This window comes from Phascolarctos cinereus, unplaced genomic scaffold, assembly GCF_003287225.1.
Source record: "Phascolarctos cinereus isolate Bilbo 61053 unplaced genomic scaffold, phaCin_HiC Scaffold_726;HRSCAF=1367, whole genome shotgun sequence".
Lineage (NCBI taxonomy): Eukaryota > Metazoa > Chordata > Mammalia > Diprotodontia > Phascolarctidae > Phascolarctos > Phascolarctos cinereus.
Window position 1 is genome coordinate 6,989,313 of NW_027556098.1, and position 23,624 is coordinate 7,012,936.

General features: G+C 37.4%; 1 protein-coding gene across 3 annotated transcripts; it reads right to left on the reverse strand.

Annotated features, from left to right (window-relative positions):
* Nucleotides 1-4,325: 4,325 nt before the first annotated feature.
* On the reverse strand, nt 4,326-22,388 carry TCEANC (transcription elongation factor A N-terminal and central domain containing). Of its 3 annotated transcripts, none has more exons than XM_021007498.2 (2): nt 22,138-22,388; nt 4,326-11,073 (listed from the first exon to the last, which is right to left on the reverse strand). In XM_021007498.2, the coding sequence occupies exon 2, from the start codon at nt 11,063-11,065 to the stop codon at nt 9,989-9,991; it is 1,077 nt and encodes a 358-aa protein (XP_020863157.1). In that variant the 5' UTR covers nt 11,066-11,073; nt 22,138-22,388; the 3' UTR covers nt 4,326-9,988. The 3 variants fall into 3 exon arrangements, with proteins under 3 accessions (XP_020863157.1, XP_020863158.1, XP_020863159.1); XM_021007499.2 differs by having other exon boundaries at nt 22,280-22,387; XM_021007500.2 differs by lacking the exon at nt 22,138-22,388 and adding an exon at nt 21,907-22,115.
* Nucleotides 22,389-23,624: the final 1,236 nt, after the last annotated feature.

Consider the following 23,624-nt stretch of genomic DNA (forward strand, 5'->3'; position numbering starts at 1 on the left):
AAATTTATAGGAAGAAAAGAAGCCATGGCAACAAAGTATTTGAGCAGTTACCTGTAGCTATAGCATTCAAAATGAGAGATTTGTAAAGAGCTTTGCAAATGTTAAAGGGCTATATGAATTATAGTTATGAACATTTATATGCTTCTCAATAATTTCAACAAACAGTAAATGCCAATTGTGTGCAGAACACTGTGCTGGTCACAAAAAGAGCTGCAAATATTCTTTGCCCAAAAGGGTTCACCCTGTTATAGTTGGATATGGTACATACAGAAATAATGATAAATGTTGCTCTGTAGGAGCAGTATTTATTCTCTATAAGGTCCTACTTCCAGCAGCTTTCATAGCTGTCATGAGGGGAAGCAATTCTGGTGGAGAAGGGGTTAGCTGTCTCCACCATGTGCCAAACAACTGCCACACACAGAGCAGGGAAGCCAGTCTAGCTAAAGTATCAAGGGAATCTTAGGAAGAGACAAGATGCCCTTGCCAAGCAAGTCAAACCATCTTAATACCTGATCACCATTTCCCCTTATATGGTGATGGGAAGAGCCCAGGATCCTCAGCCCAAGGGCGTTGGGAAGGCTCCCACAGCCTCCAATGAGGGGAGAAATCATTGTGGGGAGGGAGACCACCTTCCTCATCATCACTAACAATTGGTGACCAACTGCCACCCACAGTCAGATAGGCATAGGAGCCCCAGGAGAGGCAGCACCTTTCAGAGTGGTCCTGCCTCCAGGACAGTCCTCACAGCCATCGCTGGGGGAAGCAACTCCTATGGACAAGGGGCCAGCCATCTCCACCAACTGCCATACACAAAGCAGGCAAACCAGCCTGAAGCAGCAGGGGATCCCGAGGCACAGATGGAAGGCAGCATGTGCCAACAAAGTCAGATTGCTGCCATACCGTGACCCACATCTTTCCCATAGATACTGATGGAGAGAGCCCTGGAACCTGAACCCAAGAGCTTTGGGAATAGCACTGCTTCCAGCCCAGTGCCCTCAGTCATCATCCTGGGAAGCCACTCTTGTGGGGATGCAGCCTGGCAATTGCGCCTGCAGGTGCCACAAAATCAGCTACTGAAGACCCAGAAAAGAAAGTTCTTGCCAGCAAAGTCCTGTGTACTAAACAGTACTATAAACAGTTCAACATCAGAAATTGGTATGATTTTAACAGTGGAGATGATATTGAAGAAGCATTAACATATGCTTTGCCATTATGTAAGGATCATGAGACTTTTTCATCTGATTTGCTGCTAAAACCTTCCATGTGTGTTGTTTCCCCATTAAAATGTAAGCTTCTTGAGAACAGGGATTGTCTTTTCCATTTGTCTTTTCTATTGCTAGATATTACATATTTCCATGTGCTTTGCACACAGTAAGCACTTTATAAATGCTTCATTCATTCCTTCATTCATTCATAATATAGATTATATTATGTAGATGACATTGTGTTGATTTCATTAAGCCATAATACACTGCAGAGCCTCCTAGAAGAGAACTATGATCACCCAAGGGTGATTTGGCCTATCCATCCACACAGGAAAGACCAAATGGATAAAGAATGTTTATTGCCCAGATTTCTTTTTTTTTATTTTTAAAAATTAAAAAAAAATTTTTTTTATTGCTCAGATTTCAATGTGCATATGAACAGATACCCTTTGGAGCTTTTCTGACAGTATGTATAGCTGAGACAGATAATACAGTTGGACGAGATGCAGAATGGGCTGGATTACTTTTGTGAAATGACAAAACACTTTTAATGGCCCCAAGCTCCCCATAAAAGCAAAAGTCTATCTTATTAATACAATCATTTACCAGTATTGATGTATGGCAGCAAGGTGTATAAAACCATTGTCTCCCAAGAATTAAAGATAAGCATGAAACAGAGAGTAATAGAAATGGTGGTATGAATAGGCTGCAACATATAATCAAGAAAAGACTCCAAAGAAGAAGAATAAAGGATGTCATCAAGGAATTGCATCACAAAAAGGGAAGATAGGCCGGTCACATGACAAGAATGAGAGAGTGCTCAACTGGGACACGTGATGTCTGAAGAAGTCACAGAAGCTCTCTAGCATGTCAGGTAAACTTTGGGAGAACGTGGAGGAGAGTCAAATAGGATAGATAGGCATGGATGGGTAGCAATCTATACCATAGAAGGGGACTTCTGAATCAGTGAGATCATAGATACATTTGCACATTTGAGTATAATATAATACAGCTGTGTGGATTTCAGGGTAGGCAAATTTTGCTAAATTCATAGTGGCTAGATTTGCATCATTGAAGTATGATTTACATGAGTAGTTCCAGTTTAAATTCTTCCTTTTGGGAAGTTTACAAAAATAGTATTAATGAAAATCCTAACATTGTTATTACTCAGACATACAGCTTTCAAACCTATAGGCCAGAATCAAATGCTGACCACCAAGGACAGGCTTCTAGTCCTGGCTTAGTTCTGAACATCCCAGATTGCTACTGGTGTGGAAGCCTCATTTTAGTTCAAATAAAAATATTAAGAAATAAGATTTCTCTAAAGTCTTTTCCAGAATTTTCCTTCAGGAAAACATATAAAGCGTCAAGAACAAAAGCTAAAGCCCCAGAAAATGAATGGTGTGGTAACCACATTTAGGAAAAATAATCTTACATCTTTTAGAGTTTACTGCCTCCTCCCTTTCCCTGAAGGGATCAGAGTATTGGCAGTCTCTTCTTTCCTCATTTCCTGAAGCGATTAGAGTAATGATCAGTGGGAGGAGGTTTGACTACTTTGATTACTTCAGATCATGTGTGACCAGCTGAAGGAAAGCCTTTGACACTAGTGATCAAAGAAGGAAGGATAGTTTTAGGAGGATGGTTCTCCTGGGGTTCTCCAAAAGATTAAGCGACGATTGCTCTATTACATGTATTGACCCAAAATACTGTTTTATTGTTTTACCACAATAGCCTCGTCCAAGAGTCCTATAAGTGATACTTCAAATTATGTTGGGGTAGAATTATGTCAGCAGGTGTGAGGTACCTCTGTTAAACGAATAAAAATGGTTTCTGACAGACTTGTGCCCAAAGCACACAATATGGTATTAACATATACATTTTTTTTTTCAGCATCAGTAACCTTCATTTTCTCCTTTCCTGGCACAAAATGCATTCATGATTAATTATAGATTTTTATATAAACAAAATCAGGATAAACGACTTCAAGAAATGATGAGCAAAATCATACTGAAGTGCCAGTGCCTGTTATTCTTTCTCTATTGAGCAGAGTCTGGGCCCTGAAGCCAGTTTTCTAAGTCCCTTGCTCTGAGGCACATACCACAAGCCATCTGAAGGGAGCTGATTTGACATGGCATTGTCTCTGCTACCTTCTCTCTGCTGCGCTCCATATCTTTCCCTCAGTCACACTGTTGTCTCCCATGCTACTTTATAGAAACACAAAAAAGAAATCCCACTCAAAATTCCTACAGATTAAAAAAATCTGGGAATGCATTTACCAAGACCCACAAAGGAGCTACATGAATACATATAGAAAAGTCTTTACGGAAATAAAGGGAGACTTAGATAATTGGAAAGAAATTAATTGCTCATGGTTTGCCCCTACTAATATAGTATAAATGACAATACCATATAAATTTACAGAAACAGTAACATACCAAATTACCAAAGGATTATTTTATTACAATTTAGTTTCTCTTTCTGCTGGGTTTTGTTGGGTTTGCGTGGAAAGATTGATGATTTCATAGATTTATTTTATATTCTGCAAATTTACTGAAGTTAATTTTTAAAATTAATTTTTAGTTTAATTTCCAGGGTTAAATAAGCAAATCTTATCATCTGCAAAATTAGCAATTTATATACAAAAGATGTTTTATCTTTGTCTATGTTTATTCCCTCAATTTTGTTTTCTTATTTTCATAGTTAGTATTTCTAGAACTATATCAAATCATAGCAGTGACAATGGACATCCTTGTTTTATTCCTGATCTTGTTGGAAAAATTTCTCGTGTTTATTACAAATGATGTTAACTTTGATTTTAGAAACTATTTTATCTATTCCACTGTTTTTAAGCATGTGTTCTGTATTTTGTCAAAAACCTGTTCTGTATTAATACAATGATGCAATTTTAATTATTTTTATCAATATGGTCTATTATGATTATGTTCTGCCTAATACTAAAACCTGAATTTCTGGAATAAATCTAAGCTGATGACATTTTTTGATATATTACTGTATGAAACAGAAGTTTCTAGGACCTATAAAAACTTTAATCTAGTCCTGGTTATTATGTGTGGGGCAAGGGGAATTTAAGAAAGGTCCCTCAGGATAAAAACTCATGAATTATCAAGTCAAGAAGCATTTATTTGATTCTTAAGTCAGGAAAGGCAAAGGTAGTTCTTGCCTGCAAGGAGTTCACATTTGGATGGGGAAGACAATATGAAAATAACAGTACAAATAAAACCTATACAGAGTAGATGGGAGGTGAGAAGGCACTAGCAGCTAAATGGGATGTGGAAAGGCCTCCTGAAGAAGGTACGCTTTGAGAACCATTATCCTTGATATATTTTTAAGAAAAACCCTGGCTTTTTAGGAGCTCAGGCACAGGGAAATGAAACAATTACTCATCAGAACATCAGAAATTACCAGATCCTAGAAACTGTAGGTTTTTTCCCCTTATTTAAAAAAATCAAATCAGTATTTTGCTAGAGCTAAATTACTAGGTAAAGTTTCATTTTGATTATTGTGATTAGGTGGTATGTCCAGGTTCTTAAAGGTTATACCAACAGCAAAAACCCTGGGACATGCTCCCAGTTTGAAAAGGCTTTAAATATAGACCTACTGAAGAAATATATCATGTCTCTGGTTTGAGGGAAAGCCTAGCTAAGCATAGAAGGGCTCATCACTAGGTTGGTTATTAAGCAATTCATAAAATAGATATGATATAGAAGGATGCTGGATAAAATTAAAGCTCTTTCAAAGTAAACTTTTAACAACAATAATAAAATTTATTTACTACTAATCAAATGCCTCCAGTGGTAGTATTTTATGGCTCTATAAATTTGGTCTTCAAATTTCATGTAAAGGAAACTTAAAATTTTATAAAAATTTAAAAAGGAAAATGAAATAAAAATATCACTGACCAGAGATATTTGTGCTTGTTAAAAATAATGCTGTTACAATGTATAATCTTGGTTTTCATGTGAACTTTAATAAAACGAGCTATGTTCACTTCCGTGATCACTGAACAAATTTAATTCATACTGGCCTGTACTTTGTGAAATTTTAACAGTCTTTAAATGATTTTGCAAGTTTCGTTTAACCCTTGAAGCTTCTAACATATTGCATCACATTGGACAGCCTTTTACCAACTAGATGGGAAGAGCTGCTAAGAATGTTCTTTAACTACTTCCTTCAAAATAATCTGTGTAAAAATGTTTTTGTATTCTGCATTAATTTCCTACCATTTGAGGGGTCAGGCAGGGAGGCAATACTAGGAACAACAGAAAAAGCAGTGTGGCCTAGCAGAGAAAGATGGACTTTTAGAAAAGACATAATGGCTATGTGACATGGGGCAAGTAGCTTAACCTCTCAGTACCCTACGCAACTCTCACATTGCAGAAGAGCTACATCTCCATTTGTAAAGGGAGTTTCTTCATCTGGGAGTTCCCTACAAAGTCAAAACCACTGTTTTGTTTTTTGATCAGTACCAAAATTTTAAATCAGTGTAAATGACTAAAACCCAGTATGATCCTAAATGTTCAGTCCAGAGTATTAATCCTTATGTTGCTGTGAACTTTTGAGCATATCACTTATCTACATCTTCATTTCCTCACCTGTAAAATGAGGGTGATACATTCAAGCCTAAAAAGTTATGACTAAGGAAAACCTAGCACTATTACCTATTTTGTGGCAATCCTCTCCAAAAAGCTTATGAAAAAGAATGTTATCAGTAAGGGCTTAAGATTGACTGGCCAGGGGCAGCTAGGTGGGGTGTTGGATAGAGCACCAGCCCTGGAGACAGGAGGACCTGAGTTCAAATTCAGCCTCAGCCACTTGACACTTACTAGCTGTGTGACCCTGGGCAAGTCACTTAACTCCAGTTGCCTTGCCAAAAAAAAGAGAAAAGATTAACTAGTGAGAAAATGATGTATGAGAAAATGTTTATCAATCAAGAAGCATTTATTATATACCTGGCATTGTGCTAGGCACTAGTAATAGAAAAAGCAAAAAGAAACAATTCTTACTCTTAAGGAAATTATAGTCTGTCAAGGAAGGCAAGTATATATTCAGTTGAAGTCTATACAGAATACACAGATACAAAATAAAATAAACACACAGTAATTATATTTAAAGATAAGGAAAGAACACGTGCTGTAGCAGTTTGGGGCAGGGGTAGGAAAGGTGTAGAAGGTGGCATGTCAGCTATGTCTTGAAGAGGGAGTCAATGAAGCAGAGGTGAGGAGGGAGTGCATTCCAGGTTTGGTAGTGTGACAATGTAAAGATAAGGAGAAAAGAGAGGGAGTGCCGTGTAACAGGAATAGTGGTTGTTTTCAAGCATGAAAAGGCAGATGGTGCCATTTCTACTAAAGTGCTTCAGAGTTCTACAGATAATCTAATGGATGACATTTTAAAAAGGGCAGTAGATGATAGTGTTAATACTTTCAAATTCTCACAAGGGATAAGCATTTTGTGCCTGGAGGTGGAGCAAAAGAAGCTGAAGCAGCCAAAAAAGATCACACCACATGGAGAGATATATCCTGGACTGGAACAATATGCCATCAGGAAATCTGCAGAAGCATCTGAAGCGATTCCCCCAGGCAATGGCAGAACATTCTAGAGTTAAGGCTAATGAAGGGATCCCTAAACTTTATGCAGTATATCAAGAAGGAAACAAAAATGTTGAATTAGATATTGAGGCTGAAACTCTGCAGTAAAGGATATGTTGAAAACTGGCATTCTAGATACTTTTCTTGAAAAATATTAGGCTATCAAGCTGGCCATTAATGCCGTAATTACCGTACTCACAGTTGATCAGAAATAATCATGGCAAGACCAGCTGGTAGCCCAAAACCTCCAACAGGGAAAAAGGATTGGGATGATGATTGAATGCATGAACAGGTTAACTGAACATCTCAAGTTAAAAGATCCTGTTTGTATTCCAAGATGATAAACACTATAACATTTTTACAGCCCCCAAAAAGAGAGAACTGTATGTGTGTGAGCAATGCATACATGATATATGTACGTACACATACATTGAAGAAATGATATTTCAGATCATTTGTATGTATATTACATACAATATTTATCATGTACACCGATAAAAATTATGGATTCAGATCATATATGTATGTATATAATATATATGGTCTGAACCTGTAATTTCATCAGTGTTGGGGGATCCTAGAAATGGAATCCATCTACAGATACAGATTAGCAATTTGTCTGTAATTTTATAAAGCTGTGCAGGGCACTGGGGAATTGTTAACTAGCCCATGGTCTCCTAACTAGTGTGTCCAGGTCTTCCTCATGCCCAAGTCTGACCATGTCATTTCCCTGGTACAAGTATCCTCCGTAGCTTGCTATTAGCTTTAGGATGAAATAAACTTCTCTACTTGGAACTTAAAGCCCTTTGCATTTGGCCCCAGGCTCTCTCTCCAAACTGTTGACACATAACCCTAATTGCTATTCCTCATACATGACATTCCATCCCCATACTGCTTACTTTTGAACAAACTATCCCCCATGCCTGGAATGCCTTCACTAGTGAAACCTGTTCAGTTAGTAAGCTGATTACTTTATATTTAGTTATCTAGGTAGGTGCTGTATCCCCTAGAAGTATGCAAGCAAGGAGAGCAGTGACTGATTACAAAATCCAGAGCCTAGCACAATACCTGGAACACTGCTGGTGTTTCCTAAATGCTTGTTGTTAATTCTTCTTAAGGCAGGCACTGTGCTATGCAATCTCTTATGTTATAGATAGATATAGAAGCAGTGTTGTACAATGAGTCATTTAACCTTCTAGGGTCTTAGTTTCTGAATCTGTAAAACGAGCTGGAAAAAGAAATGGTAAACCACTCCAGTATCTTTGCCAAGAAAGCTCCAAATGGTCACCAAGAGTTAGACACAACTGAAAAACGACTGAACAACAAAAATGAGAAAGTTTAACTAGTTGACTTTTGAGGGCCATCAAATTCTTTGATGCCAGGGCAGCAAGGTGGCACAGTAGATTGAGCTCTGGCCCTGGAGTCCGGAAGACCCGAGTTCAAATCTGGACTCAAGACACTTGACATTTTATTTTTTTATTTTTTTGGGCTAGGCAATGGGGTTAAGTGACTTGCCTAGGGTCACACAGCTAGTAAGTGTTAGGTGTCTGAGGCCAGATTTGAACTTAGGTCCTCCTAAATCCAGGGCCGGTGCTCCATCCACTGTGCCACCTAGCTGCCCCTGACACTTGACATTTACTAGCTGTGTGACCCCGGGCAAGTCACTTAACCCCTACTGCCTCACCAAAAAACAAACAAAAAAAATCTTTGATGCCAAGAATTCAGAGGGCATGAGTTTAAATCTTAAGATTTGCCATTTTACCACGTGACCTTGGGAAAATCACTTCAATCTTTTAAGTTATAGTTTCCCATATATAAATTGAGGGGACTGGATTAAACGGCTTCTAAGGTCCTTTTCAACACCAAATCTCTATACATACACATGAATGTATGTATATAATATACACACAGTAATATGTACATATGCGCACATACACATGCATTAAAAGCTGCTCACAAAATTCATGCAAAACAGACGTGGTATGCCCCTCCTTAGCTTCAGGAATAAATTTACCTATTTAAAAGACTGACTTAAAAAGGGCTTATCTTGGCATAGTAATACAAATTTTTCACATAAAACTACCTATTTTAAAACTGTGATTCTTAAAAGACTGAACATTAGAGTTTGGACTTAAGTTTTATATATATAGTGTGTGTCTGTGCGTATAGATGTATATTTACCACATACATGTGCATATCTACACAAACATCCATATTTTTGTAAATTATGTTACATAGTATAATATACATATATTTAAATAACAGATATACAAAATCAATTACTAACTCTTCACATCCTACAAAGAGCATGTGCAAAGAAAAAGAAATGCAGAATTTCAAAGAACTGAACAGATGGATTCTTAATACAGTAGAAGAATAACTTTAGTGGTAGAGGGTGCAGTCTGGCAAGTGAGAAGAGAAAAGAAAGAAAAATAAGAGTTGAACAGAACTGGAATGATCCATTTCTTACCAGGTGATGCCAATTTTTACTGAAACATAACAGTTCTCATGCAAAGAACCTGAATTATGTCCTTCATATGAACAAATCTCCACTGTGGTTATCACCATAGGACCCATCTCTAGATTCTTACACTCAAAAAATACTACTCAAAAAAAACCCATCTTTTACAAAAGATGTTGCCTGACTTAATTTCTTCTGACTCTCAATTACTAACTGGCTATGTTAACAAGTCACTTAATCTCTTTAGACATGGTATGCCCCTCTTTGGTGCTTCAAACAGCTACAATCCTTGGTAGTAACAGCTAGCGAAAAAATAACCAGGCCAGGCAACAGAAAGCATGGATTTGAGACTTAACTTTACCATTTAGTAGCTGTGTGAACTTGACTATAACTGTACCTCAGTCTCTACCTCTGCCAACTGGATGAACAAGTGTCCATGTATATGTCCAAGTATATGATAACTTCAATCCAAACTTTGGATAATGTTTCATCATGAAAGAAGAAACATTTAAAATAACCATTACTTGTATGTGAAAACTGGTATTCATTTGAAAAGGGGAGCCACTATCAATCTAGAAGCTTTTAATTAATCAGCTACCTACTCTGGAGGGTTACTGAGAAAATATAATACCTGTGCAATCGGTCTGAAATGTGTTGCAAAAGCACTTTATAAACAAAAATTATCTTTATTCAAAAATGTTAACGTTTCTTCACAATCACGTGCAAATCCACTTGCTGTGATACCACTGTTCTCCACATTCGTTACAAATGACATAGGTCATCATTTCTTCATCTGGATTTGCACTGCGAACCCAACTTGGAAGGAAAAGTGTTCCTCTGGCAATCACGGTGACCTTGCAATTAAATTTTTCACAGCGCCTACATTTTATTTTATTTGTTTGTGTGCCATCAACCACTTGAGGAAGATAATGTTCCTGTATACAAGACTCTGTGTATGAGGCCCTCAACTGCTTTAATTCATCATTTGCCATTTCCATGATTGTCATTTCAGCAAATTCTTTTGGAGATAAGGTCCCAGAAAACAGATTTTGTTGTAAATGAGGATTTTTTCGATTCTTCAAATTTGACACTTTGCTTCTGATGCAATTTTTGTATTTTTTGAGATTTTTTGAATAGAGTGCAAAAACATACTCCTCAATTTCTCTCGCCAATATTTGCCAACGATCAGTTTTCTCCTGGTCTGTGGCACAAGTAACTAAAGCTCCATAAAGAAGTTCTATACACTTAGCCCTCATAGGATCTTGATGCCAAGGTGATTTGCTGTCAATGGATTTAGCGTCATGATTCATGAAATGTTCTTCTGAATGCTCCTCCACTTGAGCAGCACTGTTTTCTGGCACAAATGTTTCAACACCTTTTGCATTATCTTGGGATGATGACATAGAGTTAGAATTTACTGTATCTAATATTTGTTCTTTACTTGGATATGGGGAATTTTCTTCTTGAACCAGACTAACGTGTTCAGTGTTTTCTTTACTATCCTCGAGATAAAAATCAGAACTGTTCATTGGTTGAAAGTAGTGATTTTTGTAAAGTGTTTTCCACTTGGAAAGTAAACACTTGGCTTTCTTTTTGAAAATCACTATAGGGCAATGTTTCAAAACTCTATATACAGCTCTTACAACACCTGTCTCTTGGAGATGCTCTATACTCATGTGAATAGTTTCTAGTTCAGTCAGGTGATCTCCAAGATCCTGGAAATTCTTTTCTGTCAATAGCTGCTCAATAATTGAAGCTCTGGTAGCTACTTTTTTCTTGGTCTTGTCAGACATCTTTATACCTGAAAAGAAAGGGGATGGGGAGTGGGGTAGAGGTTAATTACTTTTCTTAGTTAGAAATTAATCTTTTTTTATGCTAACAAAACATTGTTTTCATTATCATTCCCAAGAAAAAAATGTTCATTGGTTGAAAATGGGTTTTTTTGTAGAGTTTTTTCCACTATGTATTGTTTTTTGAACAGCTAGTACTTTCTCAAACATAAATTATGAAACATAATTAACTGCAATAAAGCTTCAGACATGAAAACGTGAAACCTGGTACATAAAAGGACCTGACTTATAGCATTAAAAAACCACTAGAAAGAGGTTTTTAACTCTTCAGCATTAACAATTAAGTAAGATGTGCTAGATGATAATTTGGACCATTTTCCATCTCTAAATCTACAATTCAATGGTCTAGATCAAAGGCAGACAATTAATTCATATGATCGTCAAGATGGGAGAGGCAATTTGCTGGTGTTAACATCACTCCTATAATGCTGAGTAGTACTGAAATATTTTCTCAGAGAGCCAGATGATTCTTATTATTTAGTTGAAATTACTCAACAAGCATTACAAAATTTAAAAATACTTATTTAAGTATAAAGGATGGATGAATAAGGTAAGAAGGAGTTATAAGGACTTCAGTTGCCTCTCTTCCCTGTTCAAATGAAGCTTCCAGGAGGCTCAAATGTCTTGAGTAACTTGGCTGATATAAAGCCTGTAGTAAGGGCCAAGAGCCCCTTTCCCACCAAGGAGTCTGAATATCAACTAGTTGCCACATCCTCAGGTGTTCCCCTTCCTCCTATCCCCACTTCTCAACCATGAAGTAACACCAGTCCCCAAACCTTGACCTAAATACCACATCCAGGCACCCCTCTTCTTCACAATGTATGGTCCTGCTTGAACCAGATAAAAACTCTGTAACTTCCCTCTGCCCAACTCTTTACCAGTTTTAGCACAATCCTCCTCCTCTCCACTGGGGATCCCAGCAGGACCTAACTTTGTTTCCCTTTTCCTGACTACCTCTCTGATAGCCTTTCTTCTCAATAAAGCTAGCTTGCTTGGCTTTCTCTTTGCTGACTCCTGTACTGTGCTGGGTTACATCTTGTGATGCTCCACCATTTTGTACTATATATTTTGTGTGACAGGACCAGTACTTCACTGATGAAGTTTCTTTCCTTCCACCACAACATGAAGAGTCTTTACAAAGCTGCACCCAGGACATCTAATTGGTCTCTGTTTCCCTGACACTGCTCCCTGGACACATAAGGGCATAAGTCCCATCTATATGGAGTCTAGGTCCTTCAAACTGGGTGCATTCCATAGCCCTACTCAAATCAGTCTGTTACCTATTGGCCAGACATGTTTACATAGGGAGATGAAGGAGGTCACATTCAGGGAAATTACACGCCACTCAATCTTGATGAATTTATTGCTGTATTAGGACAACATAAAACCTCCTTTTGTTAAACATTCAGTGACTTACAAGTGCCTCATTTTGTCTCAACACTGAATCTGAACTAATAAAGTGCATTATCTGCCTCCCTGGAAGCCGGGATAGCGGGAAATAGTGAGGGGTATGGTCTTCAGAAATGCACCAAATCTAAGGGGCCTACAGTCCATGGGGCTGGGAATTTTTATGCCCTTAGATGACCTGAAATCTGTTTCAGGATATTCAGGGTCAAGCAGATTCTGGAGGCAGGTTTGCAAAGCTTCCCCATTTTGTGTGTGAAAGGAAAGGAGGTACATCAAGAAAATGTTAGTTCTATCATCACACAAGCCAATCAGGTCCTGGAGGCAATTTTATCTTTCTATAAAGTAAATCACTCATAGCTTATGGATGGGAGGAAAGAGGCTTTGTCAAGGAAATGCTGGTACTATCACACCTAACAATCCAAAACCTCAAACTACACTGACAGGAGCCTAAACAAAATATATATGATGTCTTAGTAGGTGACTAGAATTTCTTCCTGAGGTAGACCTTAATCTTTACAACATGTTGGTGATGACATCATGGCACTGAATGATGCTAGGCACACATTTAGTAGAGGTTAAGACTTGGGCTGATATATTGATATATGAGTCAACTATCCAACAGATTCAGGCAAAATGTCCTAGTACTCTGATATATTAGAACTGCTACTTTAGCCTGACTGGATGCTGGGTTAGATTTTTAGAACCACTTTTTTCAAATAAACAATTTGCAAAACTACATGCAAACTATAATTGAGTGAATATCTTATGAGAACACCAACCTGGATAAGCAAAATCTATTTTCCCCATATGTTTAGCCAATTTATTTTCCACTCACCAGTAACGTGTACATAAGCTTACCTATACACAACTCTCTTGATTGTGTTCATCTTTTCTAAATGTAATGATTAGCACTCTGAAAGTAGAACTATGTTTTTTCTAAGTTTTATAAAATTCAATTTCAGGTTTGTTATTTACGTTAACTGAATTTGAAGAGGATAAAGGTACAGTAAATGGTTTAACTATATAGCACATGAATGACTAGTCCATTAAAATATCTTATTCACAAAACTTTAATTTGTTTCCTAGAGAAATATGACATAAAATAGGTCAGGAAACCAAAATTCACTTGAAGAAGGTGGTACTTTCAGATTCTATTATTTGGCATCCAAGCTTAGGATAGCCATACTACTTCTATGGAACTGCTACTGTTCTAATTGCTCTTCCTCCTTCTATTCTGTACTATAGCATTTCTCAAACTGGGTTTTGTGGAATCCTGGTGGATGTGAATAGAGGTTCATAAAAGATCATGGGTTTACAGATCTTTGGAAAAGACCTTAGAGACCACTTAGTCAAGTCCTTTATTTTACAGATGAATTCAGAAAGAGGGTCACATATGTAGCAAATGTTACTGCCAGAGTTTGAACCTAGGCTTTTTAACATCAGTGTTCTTTGCTATGCTACCACACTGTGTCCATGAGAAAATTGTTAAAGCTAACTATATTTTTTCCTTTACAAAACAATTTACCAAAAATAACTAATGATGTGTAACAATTTTTCAGGCTGAAAATAGCTTAATTTACCTTATTTTGTTTGCAAATTCTATGCCTATAGACCAGAAGTTAAGGTTTCTGACAACAGATTTAAAACTTAAAAGTGTTCAAAGGACAAACTGGATGGGAAATACTGTATGGTATTCCTCTACTACCCTATGATACTTTGGCTTGTTCCATTAGTCCCTGACATTCAGGCATCCACAAACTGTAAGAAAGCCATATTAAGCATCTAGCTACTGTAATCTTCCTCCATAAGAATGGCTCAAAAAATAGGTCTAATTAAAAAAGACAGAGTGCTAAATAAAGAAAGTATAGATTCTTTACCAGTTAAATTAATATCTATAAGTTTTCATTCAACATTTCAATGAGTCACAAACTTTGTTTTTATACTTTTTCATTCTTGAAAAAGCTAGATGGGGGCAGCTAGGTGGCGCAGTAGATACAGCACCAGCCCTGAAGTCAGGAGGATCTGAGTTCAAATTCGACCTCAGACCAAACACTTGATACTGACTAGCTGTGTGACCCTGGGCAAGTCACTTAACCCCAACTGCCTATTAAAAAACAAAAAGCTAGATAGATAAGGAAGTCTAACAATGAAAAGGTAACACTATCTTTAAAAGGTACAAAAAAATTATATGTATAAATTTTTGTGTATTTGTTAAAAATTGGTCACACTATTTGACAGCTGTATCTGTAACTTCAAGTAAATATAGCTGTTACAGTTAAAAAAAGTTGTTAAATACTGATGTTCAAACAATATACTATTTCTATGTCATTTTTGTTTTTCAGAATAAACTAAGGGTCTGCTTCTAAAAATATCCTTTTAATGAATCTCCCTATCTTTCCATTATGGCTACCTTGCTGACTTTTGAAAGGTTATATTTACCTATTGGTCTGTCCTTAGTTTAGGCCACTTTCTCTTTAAAATCCTTTAAAATGATAAATTTTTTTTCCTTAATATGTCAAGTAGACATATGTCCTTATCTTCTGCATTGGGATTCCTGTCCGTATTTGAAAGTTCCTGTGCTAAGCTACTGAAAGTATATAGTCAGTTGTCATATTTCTGATTTTTAATGTAAGGATTATTTTTATCACAAGAGGGAGCTACAATATTGAAAACTAAAGCAAAGTTTCAAAATGTTAAAGTCTATGGTATTAGTTTATCACTACTTTATTTCACAACTTGGAATAAATAATTTGCAGGGTTTTTTTAAACAAACCTAATGTTTTAAAATCTTAGCTACCTTTTTTTTTAAATTAGTATTTAAAGACTCAAAGCAAATTTACTAACATCAACAAAGGAGTACCAGATTATTTAGGAGTTTTCCTTTCCTATAATTTTCAAGTATGAAACAGTACAGTGTCCAACAAGTAAAGGTTGGTAACATGGTTGCTCTACTACACAGGAAAAGTAAAATAAAAATGTTTCAAATTTCACCAAACTCTAGTCATAGAGATTTATGTTATGTAGAGTTAATAAAAAAACACAATAACTGAAAGGGCTGAAAAATGAGAGAGTTTGAGGTTTCGACAGAATGTTCAAATCTTTATTCTTGGCACAAGGAAAATGAAAGCTTTTCAACACAGAATATAAAATATCACATATGTACTATAATCATAAAATATGAGTTTGATTTGGTTATTGTCAAATAAAGAACTGATCAATCAATCACAGGATAATATATCCTATGAAAGCTTAAATAAAACACTTGCTCTTAGGCCAGACTTGATCAACAAAGAGTCACTGAAATTCTTTAGGGAGTTTCAAAGGTGATTCCGACAAAGTCATTTATACTAGAGTTGTGTTCCAACACTCTATAAAGCTATCTCCAGTCAATGGTGACAACAGTATGGCTTACCAGCAAAACTTTATTTCCTTCCCCATTATCAACCCACAATCTATGGTTTTTACTTAATTCAAGATTTATTGTGTAGAGAGAACAAAAAGGTTTATGCTTCATTTGTCTCATCATATTGATCTTCTGGGCAAAACTAGGGAAAGGTTATTGTAGCAGTATTTTTCAATAGTCAGAAGAGACCTGGGTTTGGATTCTGGCTCTATTACCTGCTGTGTGACTACAGAGAAATTAAGAGTCTGTTTCTTTTCCTATAAAATGGCAATAATACATACAGCGTGAAGCATTGTGGAACAGAGGTGCCTAGAGGGCTGGTCTCAAAGTCAAGGCCTAGGTTCAAGTCCTCCCTCTGATACATACTGGCCATGTGACCATGGGAAAGTCACAACCTCTTGGTGCCCATAGAATAAATTATAGAGCAGTTGACTATCTACAATGGTAAAGGAACTGTCTTCTTTGGGAGTAAGTCAACAAGAATTTAATAAGCCCTTATTCTGTGCCAGGCACTGTACTAAGGGATTCAAAAAAAAAAAAGGGAAAAGACAGCAGCCCCCTTTGTCAAGGAATTTCCTACACTGAAACCATGGCTGAGATTGTCATTGTTGTTCAGTTGTTTTTCAGTTGTAGGTCTAACTCTTCTTGACCCTATTTGGGATTTTCTTGGCAAAGATACTGGAGTGGTTTGCCATTTCCTTCTCCAGCCCATTTTACAGATATGAAAACTGATGCAAAAAAGGGTTCAATGACTTGCCCAAGGTCACACAGCTAGTAAATATCTGAGGCCAGATTTGAACTCAGGAATATGAGTCTTCTTGACTCCAGGCTGGTACTTTATCCATTGCATTACCTAACTGCTCATGGGTGAGGACTTCAGACTAAAAATACTTTATAGGACCTACCTACTTCACAGGGCTGTTGTGAGGACAAGATGAGTAATGTAGTGCTATTTTATTTTATTTTATTTTAATGTAGCGCATTTAAATGTCAATTATTATCATTCATTCATTATTTAATTTGGTAGGAGTCCTTCTTCCAATAACCCAGACTGCAACTCCACTAAGAGTAAGTTTTCAAGAGCTGCTTTGACTAGCAGCCTTTGTTAGGCTAGCCCTCGGATGACAAAAGTATAAGACAATCCACTGCCAGCCCCATATCTGCAGCCTTTCCAATCTGGTCAGACCCGCCAGAGGACATGCAATACTGTCACTGACTTTTGAGTACCTAGAGTTATCTCCTTATTATGAGGAAGCATCACAGTAGAGATTCTTACTCTAAGCAATATTAAACTACCTTCCATACTTTTACCTCCTGTGCATGAGAGTAGTATAGGTGAGAAATAATGCTGTACTTGGAATGAGTAGAAACTAGGGCTGAATCTTGTCTCCAATACATATCAGCTATATGGGTGACCACAAGCAAATATCACTCACTGTAACATGAGATTACCTGTATAGTACTTACTCATAGGGTTGGTATGAGGATCAAATAATCTAATGTATATAGAACACCTTATTAAGACCAGATAAATATTAGCATTTTTCTCTCTTTGTTTATAGAAGGATGTCCTTAGTTATTAGAATCCTAGAAAAACAGAGAGTGGGGGGCTCCTGGCACAAGGAGAAACAGCACTTGCATTGTGCCAAAAAAGTGATTACATGTTACGTACTTAACATGTGCTCAAGACAACCATAAAATCATAGTTTCATATATGTAACCAATTCAGTGGAGTGCACAAAGCAATAGAGGGTGTTTGAGAATTACTGCAATTCACGTCAATATTATATCACTCTGAAAATGTCACCTAACTTTATTTTGACAAGAATACAATAAACATCTGTTAAACACAAGAATCAGACCTAAGCCATCAATTAATGAAACTTAATGAACTTAATGAATGTTTTCATGCAATAGTTGAAGAATCAAAGTCTGGTGGATTGCAATATGGTTGCTCATAAGCCACCTGGAATACTATGTCCCCAAACTGTGATTATAGGTATGTTTCTGATGACTAAACTAATTTAATTTCTAAATGAGAGGACTGGAGTAAACTTCTTAAATTCCTTATGTCTTTAAATCTATAGGCAGTGACATCCTGCTGAAATCAGGCATGTCTAAATTCAATATCATTAAATGTGTGAATAAATTTCAAAATTATGTTAATATGTTGTCATGAGATAATTTTTTTCATTAAAGATCATGAGAATTCCCTTGACTTTGTCAACCATAATCACCTTTTTTTAAAGCATACATGGTATCAGTTTTTTTTTAAATAGGCAATTGGGGTTAAGTGACTTGCCCAGGGTCACACAGCTAGCAAGTGTCAAGTGTTTGGTCTGAGGCTTAATTTGAACTCAGGTCCTCCTGACTTCAGGGTCGATGCTCTATCCACTGCGCCACCTAGCTGCCCCAGTTGGTTTTTTTAAAAGACCTATTTAACTCTCTACTGAATTGCTTCCCCAATGCATATGCTCAAATGTGTGATAACTATTGTGTAATTATAAACAATTGCATAATTTATTTCAGAAAGAGATTGAGTAGCAAACAGTGATATTTTAAGAAACCACAGGATAAACTAAGTGTAGACTGAGAAAATGAGTAAGGAGCAAGGTCAGAAGAACCCAGAATTTAGAATAGATTGGATAAGAATTAAAAGAAAATATACAGTTTGGAGAAAAATCTCTTCATTAAACATCTCTGATAAAAGTCTAATATCTTATCTATAAAATCTCTCTAGAACTGAAACAAATTCATAAGAGTCATTTCCAACAGACAAGTGGTCAAAGTATATGAACAGTTTTCAAAAGGAGAAATGTACCCTCCTACCAACAAGCACCTGAAAAACTTCTGAATCATGAATAATGAAAAATGAAATTTTAAGAAAGTTTGAGTATCACCACCTCACACTCATGAAATTAGCAATGACAGATTTGAAAAATTAAGTTATTTAGAGCAATTCTGGGAAGAATCATAGTAACTGAAACTAGATGAGTCATGAATCAGTCCAACTAGTCTGGAAAACAATTTGTACTTATATAGGAAAAGTACAAAATTGTTCATATTAATTGACACAGAGATCCTATTAGGATTATATCCCAGGTTAATGGCAGCAAGATAATGCTCATTTGTACACAAATATTTGTAACAACATTATTTGTAAACACAAATAGTCTAGAAATGAAATATGTGCCAAATTTGCTGGAGGGTGGGGTGGGGTGGGAGTGGGGGGTAAGAAGGCAACAGATGAACAATCCTAATTTGTTAATGTAATGGAATTTGTCTTATAGAATAATGATTATGAAAATTTAAAGAAACATAGGCAGATTTTTATGAAGTGAAACAGAATAAAGAAAACAGAATTAAAAGAATAATGCACATAATGACTACAACAAAGTAAATAATGACTAACCCTAAATGATAACCAAGGTCCAGGCAAATAAAACCACCCAGGTTGGTCCTATACTATAAAAATTAAAGTACACATCTTTCCTTCCTGTTAATCAGAAAAATCATGGGATTTTACTATCAATAGCAATCAAGTTATTAGATAGTTCTGTAGATTGTTTTGGTTGTAAATTACAAAGTGATTTCCCAAAAACTCAGGTCTAACCCTACTACACAAACTCTAGAAACGATCTATGACCTCTAAGATCAAACATAAATTCCTGTTTGACATGTAAATCTCTTCACAACCTGGTCCCTTTTAACCTTTCCAGTCTCTGATATATTACTACCTTTGATGCACTCTATGATCTAGCCATTCCACCCTACTTGCTATCTCACACACATAAAACTCCACTTCCTATCTTCAAGTCTTTACATGGGCTTTGGAGGTCTGGAATGCTTTTTTTCCCTTCTAAATTCTGCCTTTCATAATCCTGAATACTTTCCAGCCTCAGCTCCTATGAAGCCTTTCTGAGAGTTTACTCCCTATCAAAATGACCTTGTATTCATTGTGTATATACTCTGTATATTCTTATATGTATGTTGCCTCCCTGGTTAGAAAGTAAGCCCCTTAAGGACAGGAGCTGTTGTTTCACTTTTGTTTCTATATCCCATACATAACAACTGCTTAATAAATTCTCGTTGATTGGTAGAGAGAGAAGCTCTGCTTTGGTTGAAAAGTGTCTGTTGTGTCAAAACAAAAAGTATCATTTTTTAATAAATAGATTGTATTCAGGAATCTAGGCACAGCTATCTTGTATTAGGGAACTCCATACTAATTGGACAAAGCTATATATTGTGAAGTACGCTACAGATCTGTAATTGCTTATCTATACATACTGGGTAAGCTTGTACTCGAGTGGTGGCAACAAAGGTAGTGACAGTATTATCATACTCTGTCTGCATTTTCCAATATTAGTTATTCAGTTTCTTAGCATTTATGATTATACATTACACTGGGGACAACTGGCCTTTCAGAGAAATGTCTCTTCAGAATTTTTTCCCCTAAGGGAAAAAAAACCAAAAAACTAACATCCTGTGATGAGAATTGACACAGATTTCTTTGTATGGGACAAGGTCTGCAGTTTTATTCTTTAGCAAGAGCTTTTTGTCCACTCCTTATGAGTTTTTTTTTTCCACACAGGCACTTAATTGATAACAGAAATGTTTTTCTCTCTACTTTAGTCTTTTATATTTACTCTTAGTTACAGAGCACATTTTACTTTATGTCTACAGACTAAAAAGTTCTTTCAAGAGGGGGATCCTATTTCAATTGAACAGAAATGGTTACAACTTGCAGCAATTCTAGGAAGTGGACGGTAAAAATTACTTATAGGTACACTGTGATGTAACCAGCTCTAAATGCATGTAAATCACCAACCATATGTATTTTCACAGCTGCCTCCTCATATAACAAGCTGTTAACGATGGGAATACCTATCGGTGTAAGACTCCCCTCAAAGTCTAGGGGCAACAGCAACTGCCATGATAGGGGGCCTACAAAGAATGATCTTCGTTACCCTGCCTATCACTTAATGATGATACTTCACTTTGCTTTGAGAAATGTAATCTCTAACCAGATTGCAAGCTTGCTTTGTCTCAGAAACTGGCACTAGGACTGATATTACATAATCATTGAGAACTGTACTCAATGAAAATGTTTCTAGTAACAAATAGATGAAGATAACATAGTCAATCCTGGCTTACTAAATTACACTACCCTTCTTCCTACCTTAGCTCACCTCCCATCCCTAAGACTATGAAACTCAGTTGGAGTTTTTAAAACAAGTTCTCAGGTCCTTGGATGTCTCACCACTCAATCTACCTCCATATATTCTATATATATCTTATCAGAATACACACTCCTTAACAACAGGATTGGTTTGTTCCCCTTTTTTTGTGACTTCCCCAGAGATTAGCCCAGCATCTTAACAAAGTGAATGCTTAATAAATGTGACTGATTATATAAAACAATCCCATTTCTATCCCCATCTCCCACCATCACCTGCAAAATGATCTACCACTTGCAGACAAACTTTTGAGATGACCTTTATGTAACTTTTGCTCTTGAGGTTAATTTTAACCTGACTTCACAGTAAGTTGAAGAGGTAGGGAAGCAACATATAAGATTGACTAAAAACTCCTTTTCTTATCTCTCTCATTTCATGGTATGGCGCTGGGAATATTATATAGATCCAATATATCTGTGAAATTGATCTGAATTCATTTCAAGCAGTGCTCCTCAGGAATATCCTTTAGTAACAGCTGTGAGCCCGTTAACTGTTAAGTCGAAGGAAAGTTGTCCACCAGCATTCAAGGGACTTTCCTCACTGGAATTCAATGAAATCTCAAATTTCAAATTCCCCCCCTTTCAAAAAGAGTTAAAAGAGGAAATTATCTTTCTGGTTGCTGAAATTCAGATAAAAGTGCAGGGAATTAAAAAACTTAAATTTGAATAAAACTGAGTAAACAATTTCACAAGAATTAAATATTTTTGAATACTGAATTTTAAACTCAGTGTTCTCACCAGTAAAACGAGGGATGGATGCCTGGGCTTTTAAGACCCCTTCCAACTTCACTTCCGGGAGCCTAGGAAAACAAAAACAATCCCCAGCCCCAGGCAGGTGGAGTAGGGAAACAGGCGGGGCACGCGACGCCCCTCCCCCACGCGGAGCCAGCGCTGGGGGCGGGGGGGTGACCCGACCAACCCTGGAGAGGAAAGGAAGGCGGGGGAAGCGCGGACTGCGGAACCTCTTACCTTCCCCCCACCTCTTCGTAGGGGAAGGGCGTGGCCGTAACCGTCACCGAACACACTTCCCCCACAGCCTTGTTAGCGCCAAAGAGGAGCCTTCCCTGCGGTTCGCCTTTCTCCCTCGGGCTGACCCCTGCGCCCTGCTCACCTGTCCGCAGGAAGACGCGACAGGTAAGGGTTACAGCCTGCTGGGACAAGGTTTCTCTTCACAGAGGGTGGGATAGGGAGGAAGAAGATGATTGGAGAGAAGGGGGAGACGCTCAACCAATCAGAGGAGCCAAGGCAAAACGCATACGTGATCGGGAAGCGGAGCATGCGCAGTGCGATCTGCGGCTTTTTCTCTTTCCTCGTATATGTGAGGGGGTGTTTTTGCTTCCTGTTTCGGTTGGGGCTAGTTCCCTTCTGTTACTTCCAGACAGTGTCACGTCACCTCGGAAAAGGAGTCTACCCTTTATTTGGCCCGAGATGTCAGTTACACATGTAATTTAAACTTAATAAATTCTGCTCTCCGTGACTTGAAGTCTTATTCACCACCCTGCAATTCACTGGCAAGTCATGGCATCACCATGTTCTCTTCCAGAACGAGGACGAGCAAGATTCCCCAGTAAAAGGGAAGCTCCGTGAGGGCAGGGCCTGCTTTTTCTGTTCTTGATTTGGTGCCTGGCACATGCGAGATGCTTAACTAAATATTTCTTGGATACCTTGCTTAGAAATCTGGATTGTAACCAGATGGAGGGAAAGAATTGGTTGGGAAACATTTTATCTCAAGTTGTTCCTTCTGTGGAAGGAGAAAATGTTTCTGAACATTTCTCATCATCTGAAAGGTCAGGCAAATATAGGCACAAAGTTAGAATTTCCCTTTGGGGAAAATATTTGTTGGATTGCATCTCGGTGTGGGATCCCCTTAGTCAAGGGTTCTTAACTTGGGGTTCATAAACTCAGAAAAAAACCCATTGTCTAACTTATAATATAACTGGTTTCTTTTGTAATCCTACAAAGAAAAGATTGAAAATTAGAGATTAACGAGCATTTACTAAGTACCACCATATGTCAAACCCTGGGGATATAAAGAAAGGCAAAAAAACCCAACAGCTCTTACTTTAAAGTAACTGATAGTCTAATGGGGGATAATTGAAAGGGAAACTTTCAGGAAGAGGTGGGGTGGTATTGATGAGGTTGAGATCTGGGTCCCAGAAAAGAAAAACCCTGGACTTTCCTGTGGCCAAATCTCTGTCGTTTGCCTGAAGCTGTAATCCTATCCACTGGTCTTTTATTGTGGCTAAACCAATCTCCCCTCCATTGTCTTTCCTCTCTATGGCCCCAGGCTACTTCCCACCCTTGGTAATTCTATTACTTCTTAGACTACTTGGCCACTCCTAGATTCTCCCATAGTCTTTCTCCATTCTCCAGGTCCCAGGAGTTCTGTTCATCCCAGTTTACTACCCACTCCCATTCAGATCCACTCCTAGATCCCTCCCACAGTCTTTCTGTAT

What these genes read in the sequence shown, in the direction of transcription:
- TCEANC (XM_021007498.2), bottom strand. Translation starts at nt 11,065, where the DNA reads ATGTCTGACAAGACCAAGAAAAAAGTAGCTACCAGAGCTTCAATTATT.